This window comes from Erigeron canadensis, chromosome 5, assembly GCF_010389155.1.
Source record: "Erigeron canadensis isolate Cc75 chromosome 5, C_canadensis_v1, whole genome shotgun sequence".
In the NCBI taxonomy this organism is placed as follows: domain Eukaryota; kingdom Viridiplantae; phylum Streptophyta; class Magnoliopsida; order Asterales; family Asteraceae; genus Erigeron; species Erigeron canadensis.
In genome coordinates this window covers 4,971,951-4,990,037 of record NC_057765.1, presented here as the reverse complement: position 1 = coordinate 4,990,037, position 18,087 = coordinate 4,971,951, and the positions used below count along the sequence as shown (strand labels likewise).

Sequence of the window (18,087 nt, the reverse complement as noted above, 5' to 3'; positions counted from 1 at the left end):
AACTTGTAGATCTTAATTTCCATAGTAAGTTAAATCATAATTGGAGTCCGAATGAATCAATTATGACAAAAACAGTGTAACAACGTTTTTATCGTCATTTTTAGTGCATTTCTCAATCAATTTCCAATGAAACATACAAAAACACTTATGCAAATAATAAGTAACTAAAGTACACTAGTTTATATTAAATTGAGTCATATTTGTACGTCAAAGGACACGGAAGTGCTCAATTAAATATGTATAGTTTAAGCGTTATCTGTCGCTCAAAGTGGGTTGGACCACTAAGTTTTCTCCAAAATCTCTCCAACTTGTTCATTCGGCCAACTATTGATTAGTTAATTTATTTAATATAATGTGTTTGGTTGTTCAAAGATGGAGAAATCTCATTCCGTTAGAATGTAAACATTTAATTTCTTAGAATCTTCCTGAAGATAGAGAAATGAATTTTCCGTTACTTGAATTCTCAAAAAAAAACAAAACATTTCATCAAATTTCATTCGTTCATATTTCAATTTCCTTGATAGTTTCTATTAATTCCAAAAACATTACATGAACGAAAACACTCGAACTACCAAACATTCCAAATCGACAATGCAACCCGAATTCAACCGGGTTTAGAAACGTAGCATCCAAACACGCTCATATATTACCGGCTTAAGCGGTTAAAGATTTTCATACAGTCCCCTCCCTCCGCCTTTCCTCACCACCTTCCACCGTGCTCCGCCGTACACAATCACCAGAAACCTAAAATAATAATAAAAAAATGGTGGTAGCTTCCGGTACCAACTCCTTCGCCAAGGAGATGACTATCCGTAAACGTATCGGTAACATGTAATTTCCCTCTCATTCTCCACAATTTATTTCTGTAATTTTCATCCTATTTATTCAATTTGTACTGTTTATATATATATATAGGGTTTAGATATTGCCGTATTGTTATTTTGCATATTTGATTTATTATAGTATAAGAATCATAACAGTATAAAGTTTGGTATGGAATAATGTATGTATTTTCAAATGTGAGTTTTTCATGATTCTACTTATATATATATATATATATTAGCTGTAGCTTTTAGTACTTGATTCGGTCGAGTTGAGTTTGTTCGGCTATAGGAGTAGGATACCTGTTGTGACTACTTGGGGCACTGATGTACGTGGACTAACCGGCATTCCGGTGGCTGGTCGGTTCTTAGACATTTTCCTTGACAATCTCGTTTTTTCGAGACCTTCAGGACGCCTTACTACTGTGCCATATTGGACACAGTTTTGACTATACATATAAGAAGCTATACGTTAAGCTTACGAAAGAAGCTATAGTTTTAGGTTTGTGTCAAATAAGTTAATTTTTGAGTTTAGTCAAATGGACTCCATGCTTGTGTGTTTGATTTACACTGAAAATAGTTATTTATTTTGCAATTCAAAGTTTTTAGTTTGGTAGGTCTGCGTTACAAAGTAAGAGTTAGTTATGATTGTGTTGGTGAGTTTGTTCTGCAACTTTGATCTGGGGAGAAATAGATGGAAAAACAATAGATAGGGCTCTTGGAACATTATGCAACCTTTTATATTGTGAAGTTGATTACTTATATATGGGAATGGTACTTGGAGAAAGTGTATTTGCAGGGGAAAAATGGCCCAAGTGGCTAGCTCATTTGTAATTTGTTACTACTTGTTGGGAATCATTGACAAATGTAATAAAATAACAAGAGATTTTGTCATAACGACTTCAGTATATTTACATCAATATTCTAGAGACATTCATACATTTGAGCTTTGATGTTATATACGTCATAGTTTGATGTTTATTTCAGGACTAAAAATTAGCAAGTTTGTGAAATCGTCTTGCGTAATATTGTTATCTTACGATTTCACAGATATAATAAAAGAGTAGAGGATTTTCCATCATTAAGAGAGTATAATGACTACTTAGAGGAAGTTGAGGACATGAGTAAGTTCGTTTCTAATTCTGTTTTACAATAACCAAGTTAGGAATGCCAAGTTTGCATGTGTTCATACTTTTTCTTCTTTCAGTTGTAAACTTGGTTGATGGAAAAGATGTCCTTGCGATTGAAGCAGCGATTGCGAGATACCAAAGAGAAAATGCAGAACAAATAATGAATGCTCAAGCCCATAAGGTTTGTCAACTGGTTAAATACTAGAAATATGGGTTTGCCTGCTTACAAAGCATTAAATAGTCATTTTTTCTTGATCATTAGGCTGAAGAGTATGCAGCAGCACTGGCAGCAAGTAGGGGACAACGTGCATCATCTGATGTCGATATGGTTAGTCTTCCGTCACTTCTATACTTTGAGATTTTCAGATAAATAACGTGTGTTTCATTATATACTCAACAGACAAGCCAAATAACAGCCTAGACAGATGAATAATGATATATAGACTGATCTAGGAAAGCAAGTTTTTACAAATAATGGTAATAAATATATATTACATATGCTTTTCTTGTTTGGTTTTGGTGCATAAAATTTGATCAACTTATATCTTTGGCGCTAATTATATAAACAGTAATAGATACTTTGTTATAATAAATAGTAGATTGATATTCTTGTTCAATCTAAAAGTGATTCTTATAAAGAAAGAGTTTACCATGTTCCTGAATTTACTTGGAGGTGAGGTTAATAGTAGTAAATCCGGCTCCTTATATGAGATCGGATTAGTGGGATATCTGATGTACGGTTGGTGGATGTAATTACCAACATACTGCAGTTGATAGTTAGAATGTATATGATGTAGGACAATCTTTGGAAGAAAGTTAGATCCTGGGAATTTTTACAAGCATTCATTTTATGGTTACCTTACAAAAAGTGTCAAACAGCCTCGAAACAGGATTTTTGCGAGTAAAATATGAAAGCAATCTCGAGGACACATATGGTTTAACAATAATGTTGAATTGCATGGTTATGCAATATTTTCAACTACGATTGATATATAAAAGACATATGTAGTAGCCAATGGGGTTGATGGCCCATTGGTAAGATACTAGTACCAACCGGGTTCAAGTCTGGGAGGGGGGTATCTTGAGTTATTTTGTGAAGTCCTAGGTTTCATCCAAGGCGTTCGAGTTACTTTGGGAGTAGGTTTGCTGTTTATAAAAAATAGATAATATATACGTAGTATGCATATATATTTAATGTTACAGGTCTCCTGAGGCCTTAAACTTTAGGTCTTTAGCTACATTAGTTTTGACTACTACCTCTTCGTTTCATAGTTGTCTGGTTTTTTGATATGTAACCTACTAATATTTTTCTTTATTTATATTTAATTTTAAGATTTCATTCATTATCCTTGTCTGATCTTTACCTTCATCTCTGTTGTTTCCGTTTAATTTAGTTACTTTACCTTCAACTTTGTGTTCTGTTTCTCACCCTTACCTTCTACTGATTTATTTCAGCTTCCTCTATCTTAGTAATTTTATCTCAATCTTTTTCCTTCATCACCTTTATGTTCATCCTTTAAAATCAAGAAGCTGAGACTATGAATCAATATGAAAGAAGGGAGCACAATTTATTGTAAATAGCTCTTTGAAACCAAAAGTTTCAAAATCTAGTAATGAATATACCATCTTAGGAAATATAAACAATAGAATAGCTAGGCGTGTGGTAGATGAGAGAGCATAAGATTTTGTTTTTTCTACTTTGGATCTTCCCTCTAATTCAAAATTTAGCCGATAGAAAAACTGTAATCTTCTAGAATTTGTAACCTTAAATTTCACTCTCACACAACTAACTATATACTTGGAAGGTTCTATCATAATGAGTACTCAGTTTCAAAGTTGAACCGTGAGAATGTATACCTAATACCTTTTCTGTTTACGACCAATACAATCTTCTTGGCTTGAACACCAACAAGTTGTGTTTGTAAGACTTCTTCAGTTTAATTGTTGTATCAAGTTTTCAGCTATACCACAAGTGGGTAAACAAGGAAACTGAGAGGGATCCCTGTTTAGGCTACCCGGGGAATGTCAAGCATTGGCTTTGATATATGCGGCCTAACTGATATTTCCGTCCATTTTCGGACTTTTCTCTGGCCATCCCAAGATGTTTATCCAAAGAGGTTTAAAACTGAATCTCTTATAAGACTTTCAGTATGCCACCTTGGAAATAGTTCAGCTAGACCACAACCATTCTTATTCATTTTAAAGCCAAAAATGAATCTCTTATAAGACTTTCAGTATGCCACCTTGGAAATGGTTCAGCTAGACCACAACCATTCAATATGCCACTTAGCAATTTACAGTGATCATGTTGTCAGAGAAGGTGAACTGTCACATTTTTATTCCATGGAGAAGAAAAGGTGATATGTCACATTCATTGCTGCTGTTTAGTCTTAAATAGGAGGGGTTTTGTGGGTGTGGGTAGGCTTTATGCAATTGTATAGATGATTGTAGGAGGTTTTATGCATAAAAAACTTATGGCCACCTTCAAACCGTTTCCTTTTTAGTTTTTGATATCATTTCTATATACTGGTTTGATTGTTAGACTTGTTAAACCTTACGCATAATTTGAATCCACCAATCTATATGTAATTAGGTTCAAACTACCATCTGTATCTTTCTGCGTAGCATTGGCCCTTTCTCTTCTTTGCAAAAAATATGTACATGTTTTCATGAAAATTGCAATCTTCACTTTGTTTACAAGTTTATGTTATGAATACACATACATCTATCCCACCATTACCAAAAAAGTGCCATTGATGTTGGTCTACAAGTACGATTGACATTTAACCAATATCCAAACATAACCTTATAACTTATAAGCACGTGAAGTGATTCAAGTTTGACAGGATAGATGCTGCTAGGGATCCACAAGAGGACGTGTGTTATGTATCTTGAGCTGGATGTCATATTATGTTCCATCCGTATCATAAATATTTTTGACTATTTATAAGTATCTAAGATGTTTTGAATGTTTACAAGTATATAAGATGATTTGACATATTCCAAGTACCTAAGACACCCAGAATGATAACTAATATAATCTTGAATCATTGCATCTTTGTCTTGTTTGAAACAGACCACTGGAACAAGCTCCCAATTCGGGGTATCAACGTCAGAGGGGCATTACGTCCCTGCAGTTGCAGGAGGACCAATTCCACAGCCTCGACCCACACAACCACTTCCAATGGGATCTGGGGATGACCTACATGCATATCATATGGATGATGAAGATACGATGAGACTAAAAGCAGAACTGGGCGGAAAGGCTGGAGGGTGGAGCTTAGAAATAAGTAGAAAACGAGCTCTTGAGGAAGCATTTGGGAGCATCTGGATCTAAACATGCATTAATTCAGTGTACGCCTGTACGGAACTTAATTCAAGAGTGTAAAGAACAATTTAATTTGACTGTGGTTCTTGACTTGTTGCTGGCTAAGCCCACCTGGTTCAAGTCCATGGTCACATACACTTAACCGGCTAAACCTCACCAAGTATTGAAGATTGCATTTTGTTCTGAATATGTATTATGATATTGATTAATTTTGTAATCTAAATTTGTAGTTGAGATGTTTTTGCAAATGAAGAGTTAATCTGGTTTTGGACATGCAGTTCCCTTGTACCCCGATGGAAAAATATCAATGTTGGTATCTTGTCACTGCACTTGATGTCGAAGTAATTTATAGATCAATATTTTTATACTTTTTCAATGCCATGTTAGAGCCCTTGCAATGGGTTTTTGACCTCCAACCACCATTGGTCATTGTTGGTATCGCATCAAAAAGATCCCTGTAATCATTCTTTAACCGCTAACACGCTAAATGCATCACTAATTAACCATTTTATCTCAGATCCACATTTTCTTTCTTTTTATTTAAATTGTAAAAGAGCACAAAAAACGAAAGACCCAAAAATGTGTCAATGATAACCACCACTAGACCTAGAGGTGTACAAAACAACCGGGTCGGAACCCGAAACTGAAAACGAACCCGAACCCGCTGGTCAACAACCGGGTTTGACCCAACCCGGTTCAGGTTTGACCAAACCTGTCGGTTACTAACTGGTTTGGGTTTTCGGTTTTGATTGTCGGTTAGAGACTGGGTTGAGATGGGGTCGGCTTCGGTTTTTGGCAAAAAAACCGAGTCAAACCTGGTCAAAGTTTGACTCTAAACCGGTTTCAAACCGGGTTGGGTTGGGTCAAAACCAGTTTTGGTTCCGTTGACCAAAAAACCGGTTCGGGCCCGGTTTCGGGTCGGGTTGGGTAGAAACCGGTTCTTGTTCACCTTTAACGAGACCCATAAAATGGTATGGGCTTGTGGTTGGAGCCATCACGAGCGACCATGAAGGCTACCAAGAACCATTTTGAGTGTCATGAGTACACCACTTATCCTTGTCAATGTCACCACTGGTGGATCCAGACTTTTATAATGGTGGGGGGCTAGTTATTTTTTTTTTTTATCATTTTATTTTTAAAATTTTTTTTAAAATCTACACATGAGCCAATTTTGAGTTTTATAATGCGTAAAACGAAACGGAAAAAACAACCTTATTAATCATTTTGACAAACACACTAGCATTAAAGGTTATAGTTTAATCAAACTAACCAGTATATTCTTAGGGAATTGTAGTAAACTTAATAAAAAGACTTACAAACTTACAACTTGGGAGAATATTAATGCCCAAATATAATAAATTTAACAAAACCCATATCTCATGAACTAAATAATAACTTTCAAATTTTGCATGTTGTACACATGGGTTGGACGGAACCCTTTTTTAAGGATAAATATGATCCATTCATTATATATAAGGGTTATCTTATAGTATATTTAAAGGTATAAGGATGTAAAATGAATATTATTATAAATACATTAATAGATATTTTCCTGTTGTATTCAAAAACTGTATGACTTTTTTCAAGATTGTGAATCTCAATTAGAATCCATATCCCCAGGTATTTCTCTTTCTCCTTCATCTCTTCTCTACCGACTTCAACTCCTCCACCGGACATCATTTTCTCCACCGGCTACCATCTTCTCCACCTGACAACGTCAAACATATTCTATCTTCCCAAATACTCCCACCGTCTCCTCCGGGGCTTGTGGGATTGAAAGTAAAAGAAAAAAAAAAGTTTCCAACAAAACTAGATTGAGGGTTAAACGGTGACCACCCTCATAGTACACTGGATCCGCCACTGAATGTCACATCAGTACTGAAGAAAAAAAGAAAAAAAACACTATAACATCCGAACCCATATTTTTTTAACAACTTACAATCCTTAATACACTATATTACTATAATATCTGAAACTATATTTTTCTTTTGGGATTATTACCTATGGATGTAACTAATTATGCCAAAATATCTATGTTATGTAAAAATATCGTAAAATGTCTATATAAGGTAATGAACTTTTAAATTCTGGTTATTGGATATAACAAGGTATATGTGGCAATCATATAAGCTGCCACGTGTAACTTTTTGAGTGGCTAGATACATCCAATAATCAGGATTTGAAAGTTCATTATATGACATAGATATTTTACAAGATCTTTACATAACATAGATATTTTGGTATAATTAGTTACATCCATAGATAATAATTCTTTTTCCTTTTCTTATTTTACAACCAAAGAAAAGAAAAGGAACAAAAAAACACGTCCGTTGTACGGTTGTAGCCACCACAAACCCTCCACGAGCCCACGGACCACTGTGATCGTGGTGTTTTTTTCTTTATTTATTCATTTATTTATTTATTTATTTATCTTCTTAGTATTTTGTTGTGGGTCCATCTAACTAACAAAAATATTGCGGTTATTTTCCATTCCATTATCCCTCCAATTTTCATTCTCCACCAACACCACTCCTTCATATCACTCACTCACTTTCTTCATTATTCCTCCCCCTTTTTTTCCTCTATCTCTCCAATACGACACCGTTTCAAGTCAATGAATTTCATTACAACTTCATCACTGCTGAGGTATATTAGAAACTCTTATTAATTAATTAATTAACTAATTATCATCATTATTATTATTATAGTTAGTATGTCTTGCTCAATTAAATGTTATGCTAATCATTTAGATACTCAGAAAAAACCTAACTCTACTTTACATTTCCCCGATCGAGCCGTAGTTTTCGGATTCTGTAGCGTAACTAACAATAATTCATTTCATAATATTAATAATAAGTTAAACCAAAAAGCTAGGGTTTCTAAGATAGATACTGATTTTTCAGATGTTATTACTAATCTCGATAGACCTCCTCTCGATAATGATTTAGTTTTACGAAACCCTAAGTTATACGGCAAGTTTAAAAAAAGAAGTAAAAAAAGTATATGGAAACGAGTTGAGAGTTTGCGTGATTCGAGAAGTGAAAATAGGGATGAGAATGAGAATGGACGGAAAGGTGTGTTGGTGGAAAATGAAGACGACGTGTTTTTTGAGGAGATTGGAGTGGATGCGGTTGGGTTGAGTTTAAGGCGTTGTAATTTTGTGTTGGAGAAGTTAGAGAACGATGGACGGGATGATGAGTGTTTAAAGTTTTTTGAGTGGATGAGGGTTAATGGAAAGTTGATGAGAAATGTGAATGGTTATAAGTCGGCTTTGAGGGTTTTGGGTAGAAGACAAGATTGGGAAGGGGCGGAAAGGTTGGTTGAAGAGATGGAGAGGGAGTCGTGTTGTGAAATTGGTTATCATGTTTTTAATACGGTTATTTATGCTTGTCATAGACGAGGACTTGTGGGGATGGGGACAAAGTGGTTTAAAATGATGTTGGATAAAGGTGTTGTGCCGAATGTTGCTACTTTTGGGATGGTTATGAGTCTTTATCAAAAAGGTGGGGTTGTTGATGAAGCCGAGTTTGCGTTTTCACGAATGAGGGATTTTGGCGTTGTTTGTCATAGTGCGTATTCTGCTATGATCACTATGTATACGCGTGCTGGGTTATATGAAAAGGCGCAAGAGGTTATTGGGTTTTTGAGGGAAGATGAAGTGGTTTTGAATAGAGAAAATTGGTTAGTTTTGCTTAATGCTTATAGTCAACAAGGGAAGTTAGATGAGGCCGAGAAAGTATTGGTCGCAATGAATGCAGCTGGTTTCGCCCCTCATATAGTTGCTTACAATACACTTATAACTGGATATGGGAAAGTCTCGAATATGGAAGATGCGGAAATAATTTTTCAGAATCTTGTGTCTGCTGGTTTGAGGCCTGATGAGAGCACATACAGGACCATGGTTGAAGGTTGGGGTCGAGTACAAAACTTAAACGAGGCAGAGCGGTATTATAAGGAAATGTATGGATTAGGCTTTAAACCGAACTCATCAAACTTGTACACAATGATCAATCTGCAAGCCAAATATGGACATGAAGCAGGAGCTATCAGAATTATTGATGATATGATTACAATGGGATGCCAGTTGTCTTCTATTCTCAGTAACGTTTTGCAAGCATATGAGAAGGCCGAAAAGTTTGATAAAGTTCCATCTGTTGTGAAAGGTTTGCTTTACAACCATGTTTTGAATAATCAAACGTCGTGTTCGATTCTTGTAATGGCGTATGTGAAACACTGCTTGGTAGATGATGCAATTGAAGTTTTAGGGATTAAAAAGTGGAAAGATAAAATTTTTGAGGATAGTTTGTATCATTTATTAATTTGTACATGTAAGGAGTTTGGTCATCTTAATAATTCTATAAAGATATACGTATCCATGCCAAAACGTGACAAGCCTAATTTGCATATCACATGCACTATGATTGATATTTATAGTTGTTTGAATCAATTTACTGAAGCTGAAGCCCTGTATATAAAGTTAAAGTCTAAAGGTATTGCTTTGGATTTAATAGCCTTTAGCATAATTGTAAGGATGTATGTGAAATCGGGGTCCTTAAATGATGCGTGCTCTGTTTTGGATGAAATCGAAAAACAAAAGGATATTGTTCCAGATGTATATTTATTTCGAGATATGCTTCGAATTTATCAAAGATTGGGGATGGTAAATAAATTGGCTGATTTGTACTACAAAATTTTGAAAGCTGGAATTTCTTGGGATCAAGAAATGTACAACTGTGTAATAAATTGTTGCGCTCGTGCTTTGCCTGTTGATGAGCTTTCCAGGCTTTTCAATGAGATGATCCAGCATGGTTTTTCACCGAATACAACAACGTATAATGTAATTCTTGATGTTTATGGGAAAGCTGGGCTTTTCAAAAAGGTAAGACAGGTGTTTTGGATGGCTAAAAAACAAGGCACGGTTGATGTTATATCTTATAATACCGTAGTAGCTGCATATGGTAAAGGTAAAGACTTAAGGAATATGGCTTCCGTTGCTAAACGAATGAAGTTCAATGGGTTCTCTGTTTCTCTTGAAGCCTATAACTGTATGTTGGATGCCTATGGGAAAGCAGGTGAAATGGAGAAGTTCAAAAACGTATTGTTGAGAATGAAGGAATCAAATTGTGCTTCGGATCATTACACATTTAATATTATGATCAATATATATGGAGAAAAAGGTTGGATTGAAGAAGTTGGTGATGTACTACTGGAACTGAAGGAATCTGGGCTTAAACCCGATTTATGTAGCTATAACTCCTTGATTAAGGCTTATGGGATTGCGGGAATGGTTGAAGATGCTGTGGATTTGGTAAGAGAAATGAGAAGAAATGGCATCGAGCCTGACAGACTTACATATACTAATCTGATTTCTGCTATGCACAAGAATGATATGGTGTTAGAGGCACTTAAGTGGTCCTTATGGATGAAACAAATGGGGATCTAAAGTCTTTGACTTCCATATTTGTATTCTTAAGCCTAGACTTGTTTTGGGGTTCCAAACCTCCTATTGTCTTTACCCAGCGGCAAGGTGCTTAGTTTTGTTCGAAAAGGAATGCTTATTCCCCTACTGTGCTGGTGCGAACTCGGGATCGTGCAATTCCATATCGATCTATTGGAAAATCCGACCAGCGGTATGCAATTCTCTCTTAACATTTCTGTTTCTCATCATCTGTATTTATTTCTACTTTGTCACCCCTCTTGAATAGTTGGAGAAGGCGGGTACATCAAGCTAGGATATTCACATGTATACCCTGAAAAGTAAAAAGTTGTATTGTTTTGCAGTGTTAAAAAATAAAGATAAAATAAAGTTTTTGGCTATTGTAGTGCTTCCTTTGAATTACATTTTGTTATGTTAATGATAGAAGAGCGGCTAATCCATAATCCGTTTCTGGTTAATATTCAACAGGAAACCTCTAGTCATATATTATAGTATATAATGACTGACTTTGAGTACATAGAGGCTACACTGAAAGTAAATATGATAGCGAGAAAAATGTAGTCTAGGCGTGTATCTTTCTACTCCAAATCAAGCACATGTGTAGCACTGTAAGCCTCAAGTGAAAAGGTAGACCAATAAAACTTACTAGTTAAAACCATGTGGAAGTTATTAGTAACTGACATATTAAAACTTGTGATCTGAGTTGATAATTAGAGGTATAGGCTTTGACACACTTGTTTGTGATATATGATTAGGGTATAGGTGAGTAATACCAAAGAGAATGTAGCTCTAGAAAGTAGATCATTGTGGATAACCTAGTGCCTCTTGAAAGCAAAGCACATGGTAGTTAGTCCATATATCTGTTTTGTTCAGTTTTTAACTATTTGGTCCTTCTTAAATTGGTTTCAGATCAATTTGATGACCTAAATAATATACTTAAATAAATAAATGGTTTTTAAATGATGTATATAGTCGACCTGCTTTCACGAGTAGAGATGACACAGGGGTTGGCATACCATGGACGTGATTCCCATATCTGATGCCCACCCCGTTCGCATCCCCGCACTCATTCTCGCCAGGGAATGAGTTTACATCCCCTTTCACGGGATTCATGGATATTTTCCCGTCCTCTGATAAATTCAAGTGTACATAAAAAGCTCATGTCCTTACAAAATTGCTATATAAAGTACCACAAATAAATTCATGGGATTTATTACAGACCAACTCTATGCAGGAACATAATTGATATTAAAACCTCAATTAGTATAATATCTGTAGCATTTTGATTCCACTATGGCACATTGATTTGATAGAAAAGGGTACATGTAATTCTGGAGGCATGGTGAGTTGGGACTTATGCATCTCAATATTAGTTGTATTTGACTTTTATTGCATTATATTAAAAGGTTAATCTGCCCGTTTGGGTTCAGCATCTGGTATTAAGAGTTGCCACATGCCTCGTTTTTTAACATGGGGATTATCCATTCTCCGTCCCAAGCTGATCCACTCAGGGATTCCCTGGCCAGAACGGGTTCGCATACCAGGTTCCCACCCAGGCACTTTTTTTTTTCAGTCGATTTTGACGACAAGTGAATGTACCAATGATACCCAGTTGAAATCTAATTCAATTAAATTATGTGTTTCTTTTCTTCCAGGTTATCTTAATTAATTAAAGGTTTTTGATATTTTCCTTTTTGAATATAACTACTAGTTTCGAAGTATACAATTTGCTCGACTTTATAGATCGATAAGTAAATTTTTGAATACGTCTTACTTCTTGACTTTTGAGTATGTTCACTTGGGCATCATTTTATTTCAGATTTGTGACCATTCAGTTTATCTTGGATTCGTGATTCTTTGTTCTTTCAAGGACAAAACTGGTCTTGTCCTAATTAAGTGAGAAACACTACTAAATTCATGAACCATTCTTGGAGTTTCTTCAGTTATTTTTAATAATCTTGTACATCATGCATCATTATCAACCACACAATGTTGTACCCCATTAGTTGTACTATACAACTTCATGGAGTACCAGTTAAGACCTTTTTCATATTCTTGTTAGAAGAAATAAGGAATAAGTTTGGATCAATAATTTATATATATGTCATAGGGGACAAGTGGACAACTTAACTAAGGTAAGAAATGCCAGGTAGATTTGGTAATATTGAACTATAGGATTTTGATTCAGATATTTGTATTTCAATTTGTTGCTTTTTTGCTTAATGGATTGAAGGTTTCTATGAGATTTTGGTAAATTTTACACAACTCAGGAAGACTACAGATCCATCAAGAGTGTGATAGATTCCTTATAAATATCTTTATAGATAATCGTTTCCATTGATATATGTCGATCCTAATTTGAGCTAGCAATATATTGATCCCAATTCGTTTGTAAAGCTCTCTTAACAACCTAAGCGTTCTAAATTCCTGAAGTTTATTTTATGCTGCACTTTGTTTTCCTTATTTGTTGAGGGATTGAGTCTGGCTGTCTTAGTACGACTTTTCCTAGAGATGATTCTGTGACATAAAACTCGTCTTGTTTGCACTTAGGACTTGTGGTTCTTTTTTTCCTTATATATAGTCATATTCAATGCGAGTGAAGTGGTGGATTAAAAAAAAGGCGGGGAAGGGCGTTGCAGATTCCCGGGACAGACACGACTTCTTCTAATGCTAGAAGACCAACCTTTCATCAAAGGGGCCGTAATCAGCCTCAAGATGTGAGATTCTGTCCAGTGGGCGCCTTGCAAGTAAAGCAAAACCGTTGTGGTCACACTATTAGTTTGATTTGTGATTATAGTAAATATGTAACACGTGGGTAATGGTTTGATCTTATCTAAATTTTACTTGCTTAGAATTCTGAAGATCTATATATGTATCACAACTTATATATCTTCTCGATCAAATCAGTCTCATTTTTCGATGTCTGACATTCAACTGGAAGTACCTGAAACGGAGCAGGGTATGATCATGTAGACGATGACTATAGGGTGGTTAGATTGTCACAACTAACAGATCAGATGAAATGTGGTTGATCATAAAGTAGCTATTTACAGTTGTATCATGTTTATCTTTATGTTTTCTTTTTACGTAAGCTATTTTAAATAGCCACATATCGTGCGGGTAAAATATTTAGTGTATATATATATATGAGCATAATACCCGCGCAATGTGGAGGCGATGACATTAGTTACGATGTGGTGGCGTGGACGTATGGTGATGGCGTCGGCGTTACGTGGTGTAGGTAATTGATACAAATATATTTGATTTTTAGGAATAATGAATATATCTTTTAAATGATTATGAAATGATTGTGTAAGTTAATTAATTAAGGGTAAATGGTAATTTCGCATGTCTTAAAATTTTAAACTTTTCAACGTACAAATATAATTTTTATATAGTACTATAGATATAAAGTAGCACGCTTTAGCATTCGTATTGGTATCAGATCCTATTTATAGGGAATCGTAGATTAATGTGAACCATAGTAATTTCGATGTAAATGACATTGGGAATTATACATGATTTACAAGTATGATAATGAGAGTATTTCTTTGGAAACTGTCAATCTTTTAGTTTATTAATAATGACGATGATGACTACAGCTTGTATGGCATCGTCATGCCGGATGTCATACATAAATAGGGATGACTACAGTTGGTTTGGTATTTGCAAAATATCAAAACACTGAGTAAGAAAGTCTGAAAGTCTTGGTGTTTGAAAAACTAGCACAGTATCCGTGCAATACGGCGATGGTTGTGGCGACTGGTGGTGGTGGAGGCGACGTCGACTGGTGCAGATAATTGATGTAAAGGAAATGGATGTAAAAGGTTATTGAAGATATTTTGATAAATGACTGATATTGTAATTTAATCATTAATGGTATTTTAGCTAATTTTTCCATAACTTTTAAAGAGATAGTTGTTTTATTTATTAAATACTATAAAGGTATAGGTTAGGTGTACAGGGGAATTAGGATTAAGAAATAAAGGTATTTTATGTATAAAAAAATACTGAATTTCCTAAAATTGGAGATGTCAATATGTTTTTTAAGGAGTGATGGATAAAAAAAATGTTTGATTTGAATGAATTGAAACTGAGATTAATATATATGTCAAATTGTCTTTGTTTATAGTATATGGAGTATATATATAAAAAAGTGAATATAGGTTGTTAAACTTAGGTGTGAAATTCTTAAACACAAATATTAAATTTTTTACTCGCATAATGTGCATGTGCATGTGTTGCTCAATAAATATTTACAATGAGAGATTTTCCAAAACATTTAATCACTACAAATTGGCTATAGCACAAACTTGTAGGTAATAGTTTTGTATTTTTTAATATTGTCATGACATTCTTAATTCTATATAATTGCTATATATAATATGATTTCTGACATTAAAATAGTTAACAGTTTATTGGTAAGAAAAAAATGATATCATTTATTTAGTCAAAATTTTTGAATGTAATTAGTATACCTAAATTTTTTGTTTTTCTTATACAGATTTGACGAATGATAGATTTATTTTCTATTTCAATCCGATTATTGATTGGGCTTAGATTTTTGTTGTCAAAATTTTGCATATAATAAAATAAATATCATGAAAAAAGTATGGAGATGTAACATTAATGGAATCTGTCAAAAGAATTTGAATTTAAAAGAGTAGAATTTTACAAAATATTTTTTTGTCTTTTGAAGATTCAAATGAAGAATGGCTTTTTGACACCTCAACAGAAGTGAGATTTCATCAAATGAAGAATGAGATTTTTTCACGAGAAAAATGAATTAGACAAATAACCTACTAATTAAAAAAAGAAGTTAGATAAATAATATGGCATTAAGCACAAGTGTTCCAATTCTTACAATTTACAAGGACGGATGAGTATGAGTACTTTACTTATTAAAAATTTTAAAAAAAAGGAAAAAAGAAGACGACTAAAGTACAAAATAAAATAGTAAGAGAAAAGAGCTCTTCGCGTTGGTGAATGGATATCAAGAAAGAGGCGGCTCAGGATCATTTGGATTTGTACTCCTCCTAGGATGATTTCTACGCCTACGAGGATTGCTAGTTTTACAAGTAATGAGGTTGCATATAATGAGCAACATGAACAAAAAAATTACAATCAAAACAATACATGTGAACCATTGTAGAATATTCCATTTATCCGATCCAAAAGTGTAATCCAAAGGAATCATGGTCTTATCTAAAACAACATTACCAGTGTTGCAGTTAACTTCCACAAAAGCTCTAGCCACTAGATGAATTTTCATGTGCTCGATCGAGTTAAACTTCACTTTAGCATCCAAATCAACTGATAAAAGCGCCACTTTCGCTGGTTCCTTGAGGCGTTTAGCCTCGGAAAACATGTCTTGAACCACCACAAAATCTTGGACTTTTTTAACCCCTGCTAACCCTTGATAAAACCCTTGAATGGTGTATCTTCCTATGGTTACATTGTCAATATTCTTGTTTACGGATGGTGGGAAATAATTGAAAGTGAGATTAAGAGGATCTTGATAGTAGAGACTATATAAAAGGTTTGGGTTTAGGATCGAGAGATCGAAGTGAACCATGGTGGTTGTGTTGTTGGTGGTCGACGACGAGTTAAGGAGTGTATTGTTTAGCAAAGAAACATGGAAATCGTTGAGGTATAGAGCTGGGCGGTCTCGATATACTAAAAGGATTCCAAAAATAAACGGCGCCACACCAGCAAAAGCTCCTATGATTCTAGCAATTTGAATGGCGCTGCAATAGTAACATACCAATACGGAAGTACGTATGCAATCACATATATTCGTCATTTAGGCTGTACGTATGAGTTCTATTTTATTAGTTTTCTTTTGAAAGATAAAGTTAGATTTAAGGAGCTAATAATATAAATTTGTATTTTTAGAGATTTGATTGGGAAATTATTAAGAAGGTGATCAGTGGAATGGATGGAAAAGAGGAGTGATATTCATGTTTTATGTAGCGATAATCAGCGAGCCATATATAGGCGGCGAGCGGATTGGGAGAGAAATTAAGTGACTTAATTTTTTTTAAAGGTGTGATCATTTGTTCATAATAGAAGATTTAGCTTAGCTTAGGTTGTTTTAACTGGGTCTGCGCTAGAGAACCTCTCACCCTAAATACCTAGTAGGAGGAAAAACTCCTAACTAAACCGCCTGAAGGCACGACATTTAGTTGGGATAAAACCCTGCCCCCTCTGCAGGACTCAAACCTGCTTCATTAGAGGACTTTATTGTGAAATTCCTTTAAGTGTCCTTCCCATGTTTCGAACTTGAGACCTTCAGCATGTAAAACTGATGCTCAATCACTTAGCTATATACATGATATGTCAAAATATACCCTTCTTAGTTATTATTAGTATGCCATGAATAATAATTATAATAGTATGTTATATAATATTGATGTATGTATAATAACATACCCCGTCCCAATTTAAATGTTTTATTTTGACTTTTGAAGTCTTTTTTCCATAATTTTAACCGTAAATTTTTTCGTGTGTGTTATACCATAATTGATGTAAAATATATAAATAGATTGAGCTTTCGATGTACTTTTCATTGATATAACTTTCATTAAGTATTATATTATATAAATAAATATACTTACGGTCAAAGTTAGATAATAAAGACTTAGTAAATTAAATTTGGACATTTAAATTATGACGGGGAGTATATAATAACAAATATATGTAAATGAGACTCATAGATAATTTAATAAAGATTATTTAATTTAACTCAATAGTAGATTTCGGGTGAGTGGACTGCTTAGCGTGTATCCGGTTGAGACAACATAGTCTAGACCCTATGCTATGATATTCGATCCGCTGTCAAAACCTATAACTTAAACGTGTTATTGAGTAGCATAACGCACTACAACAAATATGTTATATCTTAACATTCATTTCTTCGCACATTTTAAAAATGTTTAAAAATTGTTTATTTGTTCGCACTTGTAAATGTGTGGAAAAAAAAATCACATTTAAAAGTGTGAATAAAGTTAAATGATCAAAAATTTTCACAATTGAATATGTAGATACAAAAAGTTCACATTTTCAAGTGTGTAAAAATATATAATTGTTCACACTTAAAAGTGTTGAAATAATTTGGGACACCAAATTTCCTCACACAAGAGGAAGTGCGAGGAATTTGAGTGTGACAAATTAGCCCTCACACTTTTAAGTGTGAAAATGTTTGATATTTTTTCACATTTTTAAGTGTGAACATTTTGTTTATACATTTATACCCGTGAAAAAAATATGTCTTTATTAATTTTTTCACACTTCTAAGTGTGAATATTTTTTACACAATTTTAAATGTGAATAAATTAACATATTTTTTTCACACTTATTAAAAATGCGAGA

At 34.2% G+C, this 18,087-nt stretch overlaps 2 protein-coding genes across 2 annotated transcripts; both read left to right on the top strand.

The window, feature by feature from the left end:
- The first annotated feature begins 593 nt into the window (after positions 1–593).
- Positions 594–5,556, top strand: LOC122600671. The gene is made up of 5 exons (XM_043773424.1): positions 594–831; positions 1,872–1,945; positions 2,029–2,132; positions 2,214–2,279; positions 5,028–5,556. The coding sequence occupies exons 1-5, from the start codon at positions 764–766 to the stop codon at positions 5,286–5,288; spliced, it is 573 nt and encodes a 190-aa protein (XP_043629359.1). The 5' UTR covers positions 594–763; the 3' UTR covers positions 5,289–5,556.
- A 2,421-nt stretch (positions 5,557–7,977) lies between these two features.
- Positions 7,978–11,096, top strand: LOC122600384 (pentatricopeptide repeat-containing protein At4g30825, chloroplastic). The gene has a single exon (XM_043773094.1). It carries the CDS (start codon positions 7,993–7,995, stop codon positions 10,720–10,722), a length of 2,730 nt encoding a protein of 909 aa, XP_043629029.1. The 5' UTR covers positions 7,978–7,992; the 3' UTR covers positions 10,723–11,096.
- Positions 11,097–18,087: the final 6,991 nt, after the last annotated feature.